This window comes from Aulonocara stuartgranti (assembly GCF_965226115.1).
Source record: "Aulonocara stuartgranti genome assembly, chromosome: 23".
Lineage (NCBI taxonomy): Eukaryota > Metazoa > Chordata > Actinopteri > Cichliformes > Cichlidae > Aulonocara > Aulonocara stuartgranti.
In genome coordinates, this window is record NC_138958.1 from 48,514,139 (window position 1) to 48,532,855 (window position 18,717).

The following is an 18,717-nucleotide window of genomic DNA, read 5'->3' on the forward strand; positions in this document are numbered from 1 at the left end:
CCCTCAAATGCGTCCTTAATTTCGCTGAATTTTAAGGACATGGCGGTGTAGACTTCATATAGTATACTACTATACTATACACTATTATTAGTATAGTCTACTATTATACTATACACTATTATTAGTATAGTATACTATACTATACACTATTATTAGTATAGTATACTATTATACTATACACTATTATTAGTATAGTATACTATTATACTATACACTATTATTAGTGTAGTCTACTATTATACTATACACTATTATTAGTATAGTATAGTATACTATACTAATAATAGTGTATAGTATACTATACTATACACTATTATTAGTATAGTATACTATACTATACTATACACTATTATTAGTATAGTATACTATACTATACTATACACTATTATTAGTATAGTATACTATACTATACTATACACTATTATTAGTATAGTATACTATTATACTATACACTATTATTAGTATAGTATACTATTATACTATACACTATCATTAGTGTAGTCTACTATTATACTATACACTATTATTAGTATAGTATACTATACTATACTATACACTATTATTAGTATAGTATACTATTATACTATACACTATTATTAGTATAGTCTACTATTATACTATACACTATTATTAGTATAGTATAGTATACTATACTAATAATAGTGTATAGTATACTATACTATACACTATTATTAGTATAGTATACTATACTATACTATACACTATTATTAGTATAGTATACTATTATACTATACACTATTATTAGTATAGTCTACTATTATACTGTACATATCTGTTTTTAACAGGGAATCTTGATCCTGTTACATTTGACTTCTGTTGAGCTTCTTGAATTGTCACCTTCAGTTCCTTTCCTTTAGTCTTCCAGTGTCTTTGGTTTAAATGTATTTACCCTGATAACTGCATATGAAACAGTTCACCTCTTTTCACTCACTATTATCTGTTTGCCATAAAAGTGTTGGTGATGTGTTGGGAGAATCATTATTTTCAGTCTCTTCTTATAAACATAGTGAGGCAAAGATGTGGGTCGTGGTCCCTGATAATCAGACGTGTCTGTGTTCTGTTACATGTGACGTTAGAGAGGTTTTAGTGGAGATAAAAACAGGACCAACATCACTCGTGACTGCTTTCCTGTCTTCAGTGTGTTTACTGTTGGAGCTCGTCCTCCTGTTGCATCTGTCACAGCTGTTACGCTCCTCTGTGACTCCTCCTCTATCTGCTGTCACACTGCAGGAGTTTTTGGTCATGGCGTGTGAATAACTGCCGAGGTCGGCTAGGACGACGCCACCACTCGTTGTCAGACCCTGTCACGCTGTCTGGTGTCATCTTTAGCCGAGGTTATTAAGAACTTCAAAATGAAACCAGTCTCTGTTTTCAGTCTCCGCCCTCTTTTGCAGCTTTGAGCCAGGTTGTAACACCTGTTAAAGTCACCACCTGTTGTGACCGGGGAGTGAGATGAGTGTGAGAAAGATGAAAACAACGTCTCATTCTGACTAGTTACTGGGAACTGATGTGTGATGATGCAATAACAAAGATTGCTGTTTCTATGATTTTCTGTTTTATTAATTGTTTTTATTGATGATAAGGACAGGCAGAGGAGATTGGATGGATTTACTTCGTTTTATTCTTTTGCACTGAAATGGAGTCCAGTGTACAGTCCTTGGCGTTGCACATTTTAATATGTTTTAGCTGAGACTGTAGTGGGCACTCTTTAAATGTCGGGTCAGTTTGTCACGTTAGAGCCTATTTGTGCCTGTTAGTGCTGACGATGACTTTAGACCGAGCTGACTGAGGGGTCTAAGCTCATGATGCCACCAGCAACACCCGGGTCATGCTGCAGAGTTTTCAAACCCGACATAATTTACTCAGGTTATATCAGGTGATCTAAGAAAGGCCGCTTAGAAAGAAAAGCGAGTGCACTGCTTTAAGTTTCTTGAAGATGTTTAATCCGAACATTCAGCTTCTTCACTTCTAAAACCAAAAAGTGGAGAGTCCCAGATTTTAATCCTAGTGGGAGTGTCCCTTAAGAGGGTCGCTGACCAACTATTGATCATGTGGCTCATCACATGAGCCAAGCTGTGAAAAAGGGTGTGGGTGATTATCAGCAGAGGTTTCGAGAGATGAAACGTCTTCAAGAAACTTAAAGAAGTCACTTTTCTTTCCAGGCTCCTTAGATTACCATGACTGTATGATGAGAACCTACACAGACATATCAGGTGAAGGTTTCAGTGTTTTGGTTCAGTTTAATGTAAAAATGGAGATGAAACACATATAAAGGCTGGTTTACACCACTGAGCCCTGCTCTAAAACACTGACACAGATCTGTCTGTGAAGCTGGCTTTAACAAATAAGAGCTTCAAGTTTTAAAAACATGTTTAGCGCCAAACTGTCCACTTTACTGTCTGTAGCAGGAAGTGGCTGTTTGGCACTGAAACGGGAGAATCCAGCTGTTAGCCGAGATGTTGTGTTTGTAAAGCTCTTCATAAACGAGGACTGTGGAGGAGGAGAGCCTGTGTGAGTCAGGTGGTTCACCGGCCGAGTGTATCAGCGGCAGAAACAGCTGATCAGCGCCGTTTTATGCAGTAAAATAATCTTTCTGTTCCCAAACACATCCACACAGTTTACAACATAACAGCCCACTACATGCACATCACACCACAAATATGCATAAACCTAAACATAAAATATGCCCTGTACCTGTGTGATCTCTTTAAGTAACTCACAGAATATCAACACTAACGCCACAAGTTTGTTGGTATTTTAACATTTTGACCATTGATTTTGAATTAAAACCAACAGTTAAAATATTTTTGCACCAAAGGAAAGAGCAGCAGAAATATTAAGACAGATAAATCATTCTGTCTTCAGTCTCCATGAACAGCATCAACATCCTCTGGTGAAATTTCTCTTTCCTCCTTAAAATATATTAAATGTCAGTTTAATTCCAGATTAATGGTTAAAACATGTATGTCACATATGAACATCAGGAAATAAAGAAAAGTGACTGATTCAGTTCCATATATGCTCCAGGGAGGCGTTAAGGTTCATTGAAATTGTTCAGTTATTAAAGTTTAATCTGAGCCGAGCTGACTTCCTCAGGAACAAATAAACACCGAGATAAACTTCACCTTACAGATATAATCTAAATGAATCATATCCAATCTCAGAGAGTTGACAGTCAGCTGTGTGCTGGGAGACATGTTTGTCTGCAGTGTATGAGCTCTGACCGCTCTCCAAAAACGTCGGAGTGAATATATGAATATTAAAAGTGTAGCTGGTGACACAGAAACAGAGGATTTAAGAAGTTTAAGTGTAGGTCGGGTCCACACATGTCCAAACACCTGTGCGTAGTCCTGCTTGTTACTCAGAAACGCACACTAATAAAATGGCCATAAGGCCAAAGCAATGGTTTTGACTGGGGTTGACCCCGCCCCCACCCTGAGTGTGGATGCTGAGAGAAGGGCCAGCTGTGAATATGAGGCTGTGGGAGCAGATGGAGAGAGAGTATGTCGGGGTATCCCAGTACAAGCTTTACTGGGGTCAGAAATTAGACAGACCCCAGTTCCTTTGTTTGATTTATCTAGTTTGATGTTAGGAAAGAGATTCATGAGATGGAAAAACCTCCCAGTCTACTGAGATTCAGAAATGATTTCTACACATGGAAACTCCCTGAGTGGGAACAAAGAGTGTCCTGTCAGGAAGAGCATTTGGAATATGGATGTTGAGGATGTGACAGTGCCTGAAATCCTGCTGCTGTTCTGAACCATAGTTTCTGATCTGAAGGTCAAACAGAGTCATGATGGTTGTTTCTATTTGTTCCTTTTTAGTTTAGTTCCCCTGAAATCAGATGTGATATCAGCAGCTCTGAGTTCATTCATCATTATTGTCCAGTGATGACATTTCTGCTCCGTTTGGTGACAGTCAGCAGGTTTTTCCTGAGTGTGGACGTGAACAGTCGTACCTGCAGTGTTGGGGAGTAACGGAATACATGTACCGCCGTTACGTATTTAAAATACAAAATATGAGTAACTGTATTCCGTTACAGTTACCGTTTAAAAAGGTGGTATTCAGAATACAGTTACTTTGTTGAAATAAATGGATTACACTGCGGTACTTTCCTGTTTCATATTGTCGCGGGTCAGGACTGTTTGGGTTTTGTTTGACAGCTACGTTCTTTCGTTCCAGGCGGCAGCGTTACGGTTGCCATGGTTACAGGGCGACGCTCTCTCTCTCTTTCTGCGACTGTGTGTTTCCTGGGTGAGAGAGCGCCTTTTCGTTGTTGTTGTTGTGCTAAGCTAACAGGCAGAATGCTACAAGCATAGCTCTAAAGAATGTAGCATCATGGGCAGTGTAGTCCGTGCTGCAGGGAGAATGGACTGCCATACACGTTATGGGTCTGTGAGCGCGAGGAGGGAGAAAAAGGCGAGTGGAAAGGTACGAGTTGTCATCGAGGAAAAACGGGAGCTGGAAACATGTAAATATAATAATAACCACTGCAGCCAAGTCTTCTTGGCTGCAGTGGTTATTATTATATTTACATGTGCCTGACGAGCCCAGTTGTAAGTAAGCTATTAAGACTCGACTGTACACCGTGTTCGTGTTTTCCTCCGAAAACAATAAGTTCCATTGGAGCAGCCTTTCAACGCCTCTCTCTGTCTCTCGCAAGAAAAGTTGACCTACACAACAAAGTAAAGCTATTTTTCGGCTACGAGCCGACAGGGACCCCGCCGTATTAGTCAGAGGTCCCTTTACTACAGTTCGGAGTCGCGGACCTTCAGTAATAGTAATAAATCACACAGCAATAGTACATTCACGTTGTTGTAAAAAGCACGATAATATATTAAGTAATCCAAAGTATTCAGAATACGTTACTCTCATTGAGTAACATAACGGAATACGTTACAGAATACATTTTGGGGCATGTATTCTGTATTCTGTAACGGAATACATTTTAAAAGTAACCTTCCCAACACTGCGTACCTGACAGCAGCAGGTAGCAAACAGAGATCATCTTTCCAGCTGGAACTCTTCACTGAGCTGAACTCATTCAAAATGTTCTGGATTCAAGACAGGAAACAGTCCAAATGTGTGTCTTCACTCTGACTCTGGATCAGATCTCAGTGACAGACTGTGGACATTATGGAAGCCTAAATGTGACGCCATCTTCCTCCTTCATCTGCAGATTAAAGCCAAACAAAGATTCTCATTAAAAGTCTGCAGGTCTGAGAGAGACTCAATCGTTGTGTCATGTCAAACACAGTAAGAGGAGCTGAAGCACAGATGTGAAGAGCAGATGTTCATCAGATTATGACCTCACTCTGTTTTGTCTTCATATACATTCAGTCTGTGTTTATAATGCAGACTTTCTGCTTTTATAATAACATATTTTATATTTTCTGTAATCTCAGACTGGCTGACTGTGGACTCTCAGAGACTCACTGTGAAGTTGTGGCCTCGGCTCTGAAGTCCATCCCCTCCCATCTGACAGAGCTGGAGATGAGTAACAACAAGCTGCAGGATTCAGCAGTGAAGCTTCTGTGTGCTGGACTGGAGAGTCCAAACTGTCGACTGGAGACTCTGAGGTGAGTTCACTGACTGCAGCTGTTGTTGTTTTTCTATATTTCAGGCTGCAGAGACTTTGAGCTTGTGTGGAAACAGACAGAGAAAAGAAAGACATGAATGTCAAAGCTAATAAAGGTGAAGTTAGGAGCTGTGACGATGTTCATGTATCAGAATCTGATCTGGCTGCTACAGAGACGACCCACACAGCTGCTGTGGTGAGGTTTGTGTTAAAGCAGAGGAACACAGGCCCAAACATGACAGCAAAGCAGGATTCAGGCTCTGTGAGAGGATTTCAAACAGAAGCTGGAGAAGAGAAAGGACTACAGAAAGAAGGCAGCTGAGACCAGTCCAAGTGTTTCCATGGAGCCCAGTCTAACATTCATTTATACACTAACGTACAGAAGTGAACGGGAAAATGAATCCATAGTTTCAAATGTAGAAATAGTTCTCAGTTCATTTACAGAGTTTAATACAGTTCATGAGGAAATGTTCAAAACAGCAGCTGAGAAGAAATCTGCTTCACAAAGTTGGATCCAATTCCAATAGTTTGTGATGCACTTTAACGCAGCGTGAGCAGTTCACTGCCTAACCCCACAGAGACTGTCAGTCTGGACTTTTCTTTATTTCTATTGGCTGTCAGTGAGATTTCAGAGCAATCAGAGACTGTGGGTCTGTGTATGAAGTATAATTCATGTGCAGTTGTTGAAGTTGTAGAATGAGAAATAGCAGTTTGGGGTATTTCCTGCTTTCATTGTCCTGCTTGTGCTGATGAAAATGTTTATTGACGTGTGAATTCATTCTTCAACGCTCGATTCTGCCTGAACAACGAGAAACTTTGCTTATTTTTGTGTAACACAATTCAAAGCACTGAAGCATCGACTTGTTCCATTATCCAACAATGGAAACAGGAAACAGAGACAGCTGGCCTTCAAAGTAAAAGCTGCTCCTTTTGAAACACGTTGGTGGTAAAATGTTAGAAGAGCTGAAGCACATAAATGATCTACGTGCCAAAATATTAAACACAGTTGATATATTTGTGTGAGTGTTGTGATTCAGGTGTAGATGTAATAATGTACATATAGTAGAGTTTCCTCTTCTAGATCAGCTGATCAGAGTCAGGCCAATCAGCTCTGAACATGCTCAGTCTGAGGTATGGAGCCACATACTATGATTCACCATGGCAACGGCATGAGCAGAGGCTCCGTGTGAATCCAGAGGAGCAGGAACATGAATAATGACAGTAGATGATTGTGTGAAAGTGCTGGAAGAAAATGAGTGTGTGATGTTCTTTCAGTGTTGCACTTTGTAGACGCTCCCTGAGCACTGGTCTCACAGCCAGCTGCACATAGAGACCAGTGTTGTTAGTCCAGGTCAGAAGATGACTTGTTGGAATGAAAATGAGCTTGTAGTTTGTCTGCTTTAATAATGTGACTGGAAAAAGGTGTTGGACTTCAAATATGTCCATTTCTGTCACACTTCACCTTTAAAAGTGAAGCCATGTGGTTCCTGGAAGGAAAAACACGACTTTTTCAAGTCTTTGTCCTGTTTTTATGAGACATGTACGACTTTAATGTGAAACATTCAGAGTTTTTTCTCTTGTTGTGTTTGTTTGAAGCTGCTTCCTGTTGGCTTCAGCTGTTTGGAGTTTCCATTTTCTAAACTTTTACATTCTGAACCTTCTTCAGCTCTGAACAGATGATGAAACACTGAATGATTTCAAGCACTTTGTCTAATAAACTTACATCTTTCATTCTTTATACAGATTGTGGAGCTGTGGTTTGTCAGAGATCAGCTGTGATTATCTGGCAGCAGCACTGAAGTCCAACCCCTCCCATCTGAGACAGCTGGACCTGAGCTCCAACAACAAGCTGCAGGATCCAGGAGTGAAGCATCTGTGTGGTTTCCTGGAGAGTCCAGGATGTAAACTTGAAACTCTGAGGTCAGTCAGCATGTTTTAGTTGTGCTGAGATGAATATGATGTGAAAGTTGTGCTGACACTAAACTGCAGACATCAGGCTGATATTATACTGATCCACACTGAGGATCTTCATGGTAAAGTCTGTTTTCTTCTTCTCTGGTTTAGTCCATTGACTGCAGCAGAACAATGTTCACATTTCAAACAGTGATACTCAACGTATGGCCCGCGGCCCACACGCGGCCTGCCCACCTTTCCTGATTCAGAGAGAGGGGACCCTGATTAACTGTGTAGCTTCTTCCTCACAGTTCTAAGTATCAGACACAACAATGAATAATCCACAGCTGACTGTCTTTAGCAGGTCAAAGGTCACGGCACACAGCAGACAGTCAGAAATATTCTAACTCTGATCATTTATCAGTTGTGACACTGTGAGACTTGATCAGAGGTGTGATCATCACAGCAGAGGCCTTTGTGTCAAAGTCACTGAGGATCAAACAGAAACACATGAAGCAGATTTTCCTCTTCTGGCTTTTTATAGCAGATAACCTTCAAAATATTCTGCAGTCGATCAAAAACTGAAGCAAACCATGAAGCAACATGTGAACATGAGCTGATGCTGCTGAAGTGAAGCAAAGTTACAGAGGTTTGATTACAGACACAGCTGAGAGTTTGTAATCTGTCATCATTTTAAAAAGTTTCCATGGAACAGCAGAAATGAGGCTTTACTGTCAGAGGCCGACAGCACTGAACACAACAGCAGACTGGTGGCTAATAAACAGTGAATGATGCAGAAACAGATGTTTGAAGCTGTTCTTGGAGTACACTGAGAGAGAGAGAGCTGTGCAGGCAGGAACAGCCAAAGTCAGAGAGAATTCATGAGCATATTGATCAAACATGAAGCAGAGTTTGGATCTTCTTTTGCTGCTGCTTCACTCAGTTTTGGTTGGAGACAGATGAAACCTGCAGCTTCAGGATCTGTGAGCTGTCCACTTTCAGCCCCGACGGCGTGTCCGTGTACGTGCCGTGGAGTGAACGATCCACGCTCTGTGTTTCCATCTTTGTGTGTTTAGCTGCTCTCATTTACTGTTTTAGCTGTTTGCTGCTTGTTGAAATAGTTTGTGAGCTTTAACCTGAGATTCTGGCAAAATACATTTATATTAAACATCGATTCAGGATTGAATGAATCAACATCGTTTTATTCAAATTAAAACCATTTAAATGGGAACATGAATTTTTTACAGCCGCCTCTAATGCTGGGTAATGTCAGCTGGTCCATGTGCAGCTGGCTGTGAGGCTCAGGGAGCGTCTACAAAGTGCAACACTGAAAGAACATCATCCATAAATATTGAGTAAGAACTGGACTCTCATACAGCGAGACTCAAATGCCTTTAAACATCAGCTTATCCTGCTGATCCAAGTCCAACACTGACTTTGTAAAAACATGTTTGTCAATCATTTTGTTTGGTTTCTGAGGAAAATGATTCAATAACTTGCTGCTAATACACAACATTTCACCATATTTCCTCATAACCCTCTTTTGTCTGACCATTTGATCCCATTTGAATTTGCAATAAAGGATCCACAGAGTTTGGTGACAATAATGACAGTAGATGTTTGTGTGAAAGTGCTGGAAGCAAATGAGTGTGTGATGTTCTTTCAGTGTTGCACTTTGTAGACGCTCCCTGAGCACTGGTCTCACAGCCAGCTGCACATAGAGACCAGTGTTGTTAGTCCAGGTCAGAAGATGACTTGTTGGAATGAAAATGAGCTTGTAGTTTGTCTGCTTTAATAATGTGACTGGAAAAAGGTGTTGGACTTCAAATATGTCCATTTCTGTCACACTTCACCTTTAAAAGTGAAGCCATGTGGTTCCTGGAAGGAAAAACACGACTTTTTCAAGTCTTTGTCCTGTTTTTATGAGAAATGTACGACTTTAATGTGAGACATTCAGAGTTTTTTCTCTTGTTGTGTTTGTTTGAAGCTGCTTCCTGTTGGCTTCAGCTGTTTGGAGTTTCCATTTTCTAAACTTCTACATTCTGAACCTTCTTCAGCTCTGAACAGATGATGAAACACTGAATGATTTCAAGCACTTTGTCTAATAAACTTACATCTTTCATTCTTTATACAGATTGAAGAGCTGTGGTTTGTCAGATATTGGCCTTGATTATCTGGCAGCAGCACTGAAGTCCAACCCCTCGTATCCCACAGAGGTGGACCTGAGTGGAACCTACAGCAACCTGAAGGGTTCAGGAGTGAAGCATCTGTGTGATTTTCGGGAGAATCCACGATGTCGATTTGAAACTCTGAGGTCAGTCAGCATGTTTTAGTTGTGCTGAGATGAATATGATGTGAAAGTTGTGCTGACACTAAACTGCAGACATCAGGCTGATATTATACTGATCCACACTGAGGATCTTCATGGTAAAGTCTGTTTTCTTCTTCTCTGGTTTAGTCCATTGACTGCAGCAGAACAATGTTCACATTTCAAACAGTGATACTCAACGTATGGCCCGTGGCCCACACGCGGCCTGCCCACCTTTCCTGATTCAGAGAGAGGGGACCCTGATTAACTGTGTAGCTTCTTCCTCACAGTTCTAAGTATCAGACACAACAATGAATAATCCACAGCTGACTGTCTTTAGCAGGTCAAAGGTCACGGCACACAGCACTCTGTGAAACAGTTTGGAGCAGGAATTCTTGCACATTTACAAACTGACACTGCTGCACGGCATGCTGGGTAATGCTAGCTGCTCAGGTATGGGCGTGCTAATGGCTGTGAGGCTCTGTGGCTGCAGAACACCGAAGAAGAGAAAAGAGAGGTGGAGGATGAAGAAAAGAGGCGGAGATGAAGCAGAAGTTTTGCTCCAGAGAGGAGCTGTGTCTGTGTGGGCAGGGCTCAGACAGCTCCGCCCACACAGTAACAGTGAAGCAGGTGAAGAGTAATAAATGAAGACAGCAGACAGTATTTGATAAGCTGATGTACAAACATGTAGGTCGTGTCCAAATGGGCTGCATCCTCCTGAGGCCGCATTTGTAGACCGATTACGTCACAGCGACACGTCGAAGGCTGTCCAAATTCGTAGACTCCTCCGAATGCAGCCAACAAATGCGTCCTCCTTTTCCCCGAATTTGAAGGATGGGTCGGGTGTGTCCTTCGTGGCCTACCATATCCCAGAATTCATAGCGCGGCCCAGCCAAACTCCAGTTTCCAACAATGGCGGCCGCTACTAAGTTTTAAAATTACTCATACTAATCTTTTTCGGTCACAAAATAAACTTTTAACATATTTTCAGGCGAGAAAGTAGCTGTGTAAACATCAAATATCTGCTCGGTTTATCAAGATACCGCATATATGCAAAAGTGCTTCGACGTTTTCGGAGACGTCTGCTACCCACCAGCTCGATAGCTCGCCGGGAGCTCGAGGGTCACTGAAGCCGCCGAGAACGGCACAACTCCCGGCACATCATTTTCAGATCACCGCGGACTTTCGCTACTCAGGTTAAACGTGATATATAAGTCACTTAGACAACCTCAAAATGTTATTGTTTGGCTTTTTTCAGTGTTTTGTTTGTTCGTGAGTAAATCGGTTTGGCTGAGATTAAAGTTATTAGATTAGATTAGATAAAATAAAACTTTATTAATCCCCCAGGTGGGTTCCTCCTTGGTCTTTACAGAGCTGACTAAACGTCAAACAGAAAACTGATTAAACAGAAGTATGAGACGGTCGAGAATTTACGCCAGTGTCCTGTTATATTTTAGATAGCAAGGAGCAGACGGCTGAGTTTATTAAACTCCACCGAGACAGCGGTGACGCTAATCAGAAGGCTAGACCGTCCAATTTCCCCAGCCGTTTATTTCCAGCCTACCCGACCTTCTGAGGACCCAGCCCACGTAGACCGCAAAGGCCGGGTCCTCGGGAGGATGCAGCCCATGAATTTGGACACGACCGTAGAATGATGGTGGCAGCTACAGAAACAGGTCCATACAGACTGAAGCGTGTCTCAGTATGAATGTACACTGCTGTTATAAGAGCTGTGGAAACTCAGGTCAAAAGGACGTAACCACACTGCTGAGAGTTCCAGGACATTCACAGAGTTACAGCATCATTTGTGACCATAAAGACAGAAAGCTCATCCAAATCCTGGGATTAAAAGTCTGTCCTGGTGGTGTCCAGTCAAACACGTCTCTGTGAAAGCTTCAATCCAACAGGCTCCAAAGTCCTTCTACTCATTTCCTCGCCGGGTTCTTGATGCTCCTGTACCATCTCTCTGTCATCCTCCTCGCTCCCTCTTTGCACTCACAGTCTTTGTGCATCATTAACACTCACATGTGGAAAACCAAAGTTTTACTGGGCAGAAGATGATCATCAGTGACTCTGTCTTTAAAACACTCTTGTTAGAAATGTACGACTTTAATGTGAAACATTCAGAGTTTTTTCTCTTGTTGTGTTTGTTTGAAGCTGCTTCCTGTTGGCTTCAGCTGTTTGGAGTTTCCATTTTCTAAACTTCTACATTCTGAACCTTCTTCAGCTCTGAACAGATGATGAAACACTGAATGATTTCAAGCACTTTGTCTAATAAACTTACATCTTTCATTCTCTATACAGATTGGAGCGCTGTGATTTGTCAGAGATCAGCTGTGATTATCTGGAAGCAGTGCTGAAGCTCAACCCTTCGTATCCCAGAGAGGTGGACCTGAGCTACCACAAGCTGCAGGATTCAGGAGTGAAGCAGCTGTGTGTTCTTCTGGAGAATCCACAACATCAAATTGAAACTCTGAGGTCAGTCTCCACGTTTTAGTTGTGCTGACACTGTCGATCTGTGGAACTAAAACCTTTATACAGGAAGTCTGGTTCAGCTCTTTGTAGACCTTCTAATCTCTGATGCTCTGAGTCTTACTCAGTAGATGATGCAGAGTTGTGAAGCCGATGTGGGTGAGGACACTCGCCCAGCTCTAACTACTTTGACGTCCAGGCGGCTTCCCTGCTTGTCCTGATACAAACAAACCTGAGTAACCTTGCAGGTCAGATCTCATCAGTCACACCTGTTATGGCAGCTCTCCTCTAGATTGTAGTTCTTGTTAACCTGGGATGGTTTTAGAAGCCTGGACCACAGACTGCAAGGGAAGATATTACTGGGAAAGGCCAAAGCAACCTATTAGACCCATTAAACACTAACATAGATGAATACTCAGATTTAAACCTTTATTGTTTCACAAAGGGTTAAAAAGGGAACGTCCACAGTTTAGACTGCAGCAGATTTTATTAAAGCAGTTTGACAGGAGCAAAGCAAAAACACAAAGAATAAGTGTTTCACATATTAATACATATAACATAATAATAAAAGAAAAGCAAAAGAATGATACAAAAGAATGAAAAAGTTGTCCAGAGCAGCAGGATGTCTGAGGTCTGCAGAAACACAAAAACACAGCAGCTAAAAATAGTTGTTGAAAGAAAACAAGGTGGGAGCTGCTGATTCCTGAGCTTTGATACTGGATTAGCTTCAGTAGTTATTCCCATCACTGCTGTAGGAGCTACATTTAGTCACAGCTGATTGTCTTCTTTGACCAATCAGAAGACTACTGTTGTAAAAACAAGCAGACAAAGAACCAATGAGAGTGAAGAACAGGATAAAGAGCTCGTGTGATGGAGGCAAAGCAATAATCAGCAGACTGTAGCAGTTTCTATCTGGATGAAAGTAGAAGGAGCTCAGCGGAGCTCAGTCCCATATCTTTGTTTAGAAACAACATCAGTGATTTCCTGCTGCTCGAGATGATTCCAGCAGCTCTCATTACAGCAGCTGATGAGAGAAACAGCTGATGGCTCACAGCTCGTGCACTGTTGGATCTCCAGATGTTCACGTGGCTGAAGTCTGTGAAGAAACTGTGGTCCACGTAGTTCACACGGCCTCAGATTGGACCGAGCTCCCTGGATCACTGCAGCATCCTCAGCTGGTACATGGACGTCTCTGCTCCTCAGTCTTGGAGCCCCTGCAGGTCCGTCCACACCACCAGGGTCTTCTCACTCACCTTTCCTTTGTCCTTTGTCCTCGTCCTTCATCGGCCGTGCTGTGTCTTTGTTCCTGCGGTGTTGTTCCCACGATGCAGCGCTGATGTTCCCTCCTTGAATGCACAACAAGTACGGTGCTGGTCTTTCTCGGGTGGAGCAGAGACAGATTGAAGTCTTTCAGGCTTTAGTGCCGACTTCCCTGACAGAGGCTGGACTCCATGGTCTGCACAGGAGGCTTCTACACTGTGTGGAGGTGACTCCTGGACTTGAAGACAGGCTGCAGGTACATGTGTGATGAAGAGGAGCTACAGCAGTGTGATGGAGCTGCAGGTGTGAAGGAAGTCCTGCTGTCCTGTCCCACCCTCATCTTTGCTTCCTCTGTCTTCTCTGGACTTGTCCTCCTGTTTCAGAAACAGCACTGCTTCATGCCGAGGGTGGACGGGAGCGTTGGCTCTGATTCTTTTACCGTCCACCACAAGGAGACACTGATGCTGACCTCCTGATTCATCTGCATGTGTTCTGCTTCACACTGCTCACCTCCACCAAAGACTTCACAAACATCTTCTTTCTTTGAGTCCAGTTTGTCCCACAAACACTTCCAAATCTCCTCCTCTGAGATTCTGCAGCTTCTTGCAGTGTGACTCAGCTGACTTCTGACAGACCACAGACTGGCACAGCATCCACATGTGTCTCCTTTCAAACAGGCTCTTGATGTTTCCTCCCACATCATTCTGGCCTCTCAGTCTCCTTTGTTCTCCAGCTCTGTAGCTCCAGCTGGTGAAGCTTCAGTTTTCCATGTTGGTAACAGTAAACTACAGCCTCTGCTGTCAGCTGGGTAACTAAACAGAGCTGCAGCACGTCTCTGCGGTGGTGCTACATCCAGCCTGCAGACGGCCGTCTACATGTTGTAGTGGTTTACAGTCACCAGGGGGCGCTGTCCCAGCCATGCAGGCAGTGGGCTGCTCTGCTTGTGCTGTTGTTGGTGAAGCTGAAGTGAAAGCGATAGGTTTGTAGTTTGAACCTATCCACTGGAACGTTAAGGACAATCTGCTACGCAGCAAAAAGCAAGACACAAGGCACCAAAGTTCTCTGGTTTACTCATGCATGAGGGAGACCTGGCTGGAGCCAAGCGTCGTTCCACCACTTGACCACCATCAGACTCTCAGCCAGGCTCCCCATAGCACTCCTTTTATTGTGGTTACATGAATATGCATAGGGTCATTAACATATAGCATCTCACATAGGTATACATGTGAACAAAGAATACTGTGTGTGTGTGTGTGTGTGTGTGTGTGTGTGTGTGTGTGTGTGTGTGTGTGTGTGTGTGTGTGTGTGGTACTGCTGATCAAAGGGTCATATAACATCCTTGGTCAGGAAGAGGGTAGACCCCCCTTCACCCTAGATGGTTCACCCTAGATAACATGGTGAGGAAGTCCAGCAGTTCATCTAAACAAAAAGCACTTAGACTAGAACAGACGTAGCTACGTTAATCCTGCCATAAAACAATAAGAGAAGGTACGACCTCTCTCGTGCTCCCAGGATGTGGGTGTGCATTCCAGTGTGGAATACACACCAAGCCCCTGCAGCCTGCTAAAGATCACACATCCTATCACTACACAATTGATTATACACCTCTAAGAATATATGGTTAAATATTTCCTAATACAAATGACAATAATAAAATCTAAACCCATCATCACCACCCTGTATTGTCATTTTTTAAGGCTATACGGCATATATATATCTTCAGCTCTACACCACTTGTCAACATTTTCAGTGCAGGCTTCATTTCATACACACATATTAGCCTTAGCATCCATGTCACTCTGCTGCAACAGTATGAAATTGGTAAAGGTGTTAGCAATCATTTTATTCACCATCGATCTTACACATGGCAAGATGCAACCTGTAAACAAGCAAAGCAAAGCCAATAATGTAAGAATGGGAGTCAAAAACTTTAGAAACATATTCCACCATGGTCCAGATGTCAACCAGGCTATCCAGCCTTGTGACGTGTCTCCTCCTGATGTGTGGTCCGCCACATATTTCTGCAGAGCAGTTAAGTTCTGCAGTGCCTCATAGATGTCTCCTCCAGTCGTATATCCATCCGGAATAAACGTACAACATGTCTCTCCAATCAGCTTACACACTCCTCCTTGTGATGCTGTTATCAAGTCTAGGGTCAGCCTGTTCTGCAGTACCATCGTTCTGATGGCCTTTTGCTCCTCCGCTAAGGCTGTTCCCAGAGTCTTAGTGAGATTAATGTGTCGCAGTAAGGCATATCGGTTGATCTCCACATGATCCCGCACCTCTGCAACTCCGATGTTTGGGATCAAACTTTGGAAGAATTTAGCTCCTCCACTCCAAATGCGGAATTCTCGTGGCACTCCAGTGTCTACTGTCACTCCAAAAGAGTTAGGTGAGGCTATATTCACCTCACGCTTCCGTCGGTTGCTAGGGTGATGTTCAACTCTGTCCATGAAGAAGACATGATCCGATAACTTCACCACGGCACACAATCCTCCCCATCCCTCAGGGAGTGATAGATAGGCTTTATGTCCACACAAGAAATACCAATCAGCCAAAACTCTTGTTCCTTTACTGCTCGGCACCATCCTTGCACATCCTGTCCACTTCTGACTCTTTGCTTTTACTGGTATCCTGTAAGCCCGGTTGGACTTGCATTCAGTCCTCCTTAATGTCAAGTTCTCAGCTCACTTTGCACTGGTCAAGCATTTCATACACCTGCTCTCATTCTCTGGAGGGCAGTAGGTGTATATGTATCCACATAAACGAAGCGGCAGCTCCCCCACTGACAGTGATCCATTGTTCATCACACACAACGGCAGTTGAGCTGTATTCAGCTTGTTCAGCAATATTATGTCTGGCAGTGGGTCTGACACTTGAGGCCAGGCCAATAAGTCAGTTTGCTCAGAACAATTCACATCTATAAGTGGCGACTTACTCCAGGTGATGTTCAGAGGTGTACTATAGTTGGCCTGGGACCAGAGGACTCTGTTGCCAGGATGAGTTGCTAAGCCCAACAGACACCAACTCCTGTCCTCTGGTATGCTGTACGGCCACAGTCCAGATGTATATGCGGATAACGGCATATGAGCACACACATAGCAGTCCGTCCTATTGTTCAAGTGAGCAGTTGTATTCATAAACTGCCACCAAAAGTTTGTAGAATAGCCATGAGGGTATTGGGTGTGGTTTCCTTGGACATACAGGGTCTCCACAGCTGACCATGATGACATCAAAGCCATTACACCCAGCAGGGTAGACAACACTTTACCAGCCATTCTGATGAGTACCTGTGGCTCAGTTGGTTTCTTCACCGGATTGAGACGAAGGGCCCTAGAGGCTTTCCCCCCCTTTGTACCCGGTCTTCCTGCCACTTACTCCGAGCTGGCCTGGATGTGTGTCACCTTTTTGCAGTGGCTTTGGTGTATCCAGGTGGGTCGTTCTGCAATCTTCACAGCAGTTGGTGTTGTCAGCAGAGCCTGGTATGGTCCGTCCCACCGTGGCTTCGACCAGCACTTCCTCTTTATGACCTTTATCAGTACCCAGTCCCCTGGCTTCAGACGTTCTTCCTGTACAGAAACAGAATCATCTGGCAGATTATTTGCACTCATGACTTCTTTGCTTTTCAGCATTTTAATCATCCAGTCTGCTAGTGTGTTTTCTTCTTCTGCTTTATCATTATCATTACAAAACACTGGAACTCTAAATGGCCTGCCATATATTATTTCAAAAGGCGTTAGGCCATTATCAGTTGGCGTGATTCTCATATACATTTTCACTAGCTCAATGCAGTCTACCCATGTTCTGCCTGTTTCCTCCATTGTTTTCCTGAGTCTCAGCTTTACTGTGCCATTAGTCCTTTCAACCAGCCCTGCACTTTGTGGGTGATATGAGCAATGGTTTTTCAGCGTTATCCCCAGATGTTGTGACATTTTCTCAATTACTTCATTCACAAAATGAGGACCATTGTCACTGTAAATAGTCTGGGGGATCCCATGCTCTGGGATCACATTTTTGCATATCACTTTAGCCACTGAAATAGCATCTGCTTTCTTAGTGGGGACAACTTCTACCCACTTTGAGAACGGGCACACAATCACCAGGCAGTACCTGTAGGTGTTACAGTTAGACAACTCAATGAAATCCATATGGATTACTTCAAATGGGTAGCTGGGTCTGGGAAACTTTCCTCTCCTAGGTCTGAGGTTTCCCTGAGCATTATGTTTACAACATATTAAACATGCTTTACAAAAATGTTTTGAATAAGCATTGAATCCCAGTGTGAAAAACTGCCGTTCGACTGCTGCCACCATCCCAGCTGTCGAGACATGGCAGAGCCCGTGGCTCAAACTTGCAGCAGTCCTATATAGGTTCTTAGGCAATATAGGTTTATCACAAAGATAGTAGACATCACCTCGCAGGCTTGCTCCTTTAGTGAGCCACAGCTGCTTCTCAGCTGGAGGTGAGTGTGACTGCATGTCTGCTAACACATCATGTGTGATGGGCGTAGTTTGCTCCTGTGACGCCAGAACATGAACCCCATGTGTTCCAAGGGCCGCTTCCTTTGCAATTTTATCTGCAAAGGCGTTGCCTAGTACAATGGGGTCAGTGCCACGTGTGTGTGCTGCACATTTACAAACCGCAACTTTACTAGGCAGTAAGACTGCTTTCAACAGGGCCTGCAACAATGTCGCATGCTCCACAGGTTTACCTGTTGATGTTGTCATGCCTCGTCTTGACCACTGAGCGGCAAAGAAATGAAGTGTAGCATATGCATACTGACTGTCAGTATATATAGTCACTGCCTCCTGTCTCTTCTGCGCCTGTTCTAACCACAATTTAGCGGACGCCACTTGTAACTCTCTCTCCTGTTTCAATTTCCCTGTCGCACAAGCTGCTTTCACTGTCAACTGGTCTACTAACATTTGACATTGTCCTACAACCAATTTACCTTCAAAATCATATTTCTTGCGCCAATGTCCTAAATACTTTGCGCTACCGGGAGCGAATTTCACCATAAACTTCTCGTCACCCTCTGACACACTCTTGGTTGCTTGGGAACCCATAATAACAACAACAGCTGCCGACGTCACAGACCACGTGTTCTGCTCCGCACACACTCACACAACAACAACAACAACAAAAAATATCCTCACACACAAACAACAAAAATTAGGCCTATTGT

The 18,717-nt window shown here is 43.1% G+C and overlaps 3 protein-coding genes across 3 annotated transcripts in view; 2 read left to right on the forward strand and 1 right to left on the reverse strand.

Annotated features, from left to right (window-relative positions):
* The window catches only part of LOC309701521 (uncharacterized protein), a 250,212-nt gene that overhangs the window by 92,862 nt on the left and 138,633 nt on the right, over nucleotides 1–18,717 (reverse strand). The gene's annotated exons all lie outside the window — the stretch shown is intronic.
* LOC309701491 (NACHT, LRR and PYD domains-containing protein 12-like) overlaps nucleotides 1–18,717 on the forward strand; it is a 341,726-nt gene that overhangs the window by 4,885 nt on the left and 318,124 nt on the right. Inside the window, exon 4 of the mRNA XM_082525729.1 lies at nucleotides 5,427–5,600. Coding sequence (XP_082381855.1) covers nucleotides 5,427–5,600 — 174 coding nt within the window. The remainder of the gene's footprint in view (nucleotides 1–5,426; nucleotides 5,601–18,717) is intronic.
* On the forward strand, nucleotides 5,694–14,008 carry LOC309700378 (ribonuclease inhibitor-like; the record flags this gene model as incomplete). Its single annotated transcript, XM_082523898.1, has 5 exons — nucleotides 5,694–5,800; nucleotides 9,627–9,806; nucleotides 12,105–12,278; nucleotides 13,737–13,788; nucleotides 13,916–14,008. 5 exons carry the CDS (start codon nucleotides 5,694–5,696, stop codon nucleotides 14,006–14,008), a joined length of 606 nt encoding a protein of 201 aa, XP_082380024.1.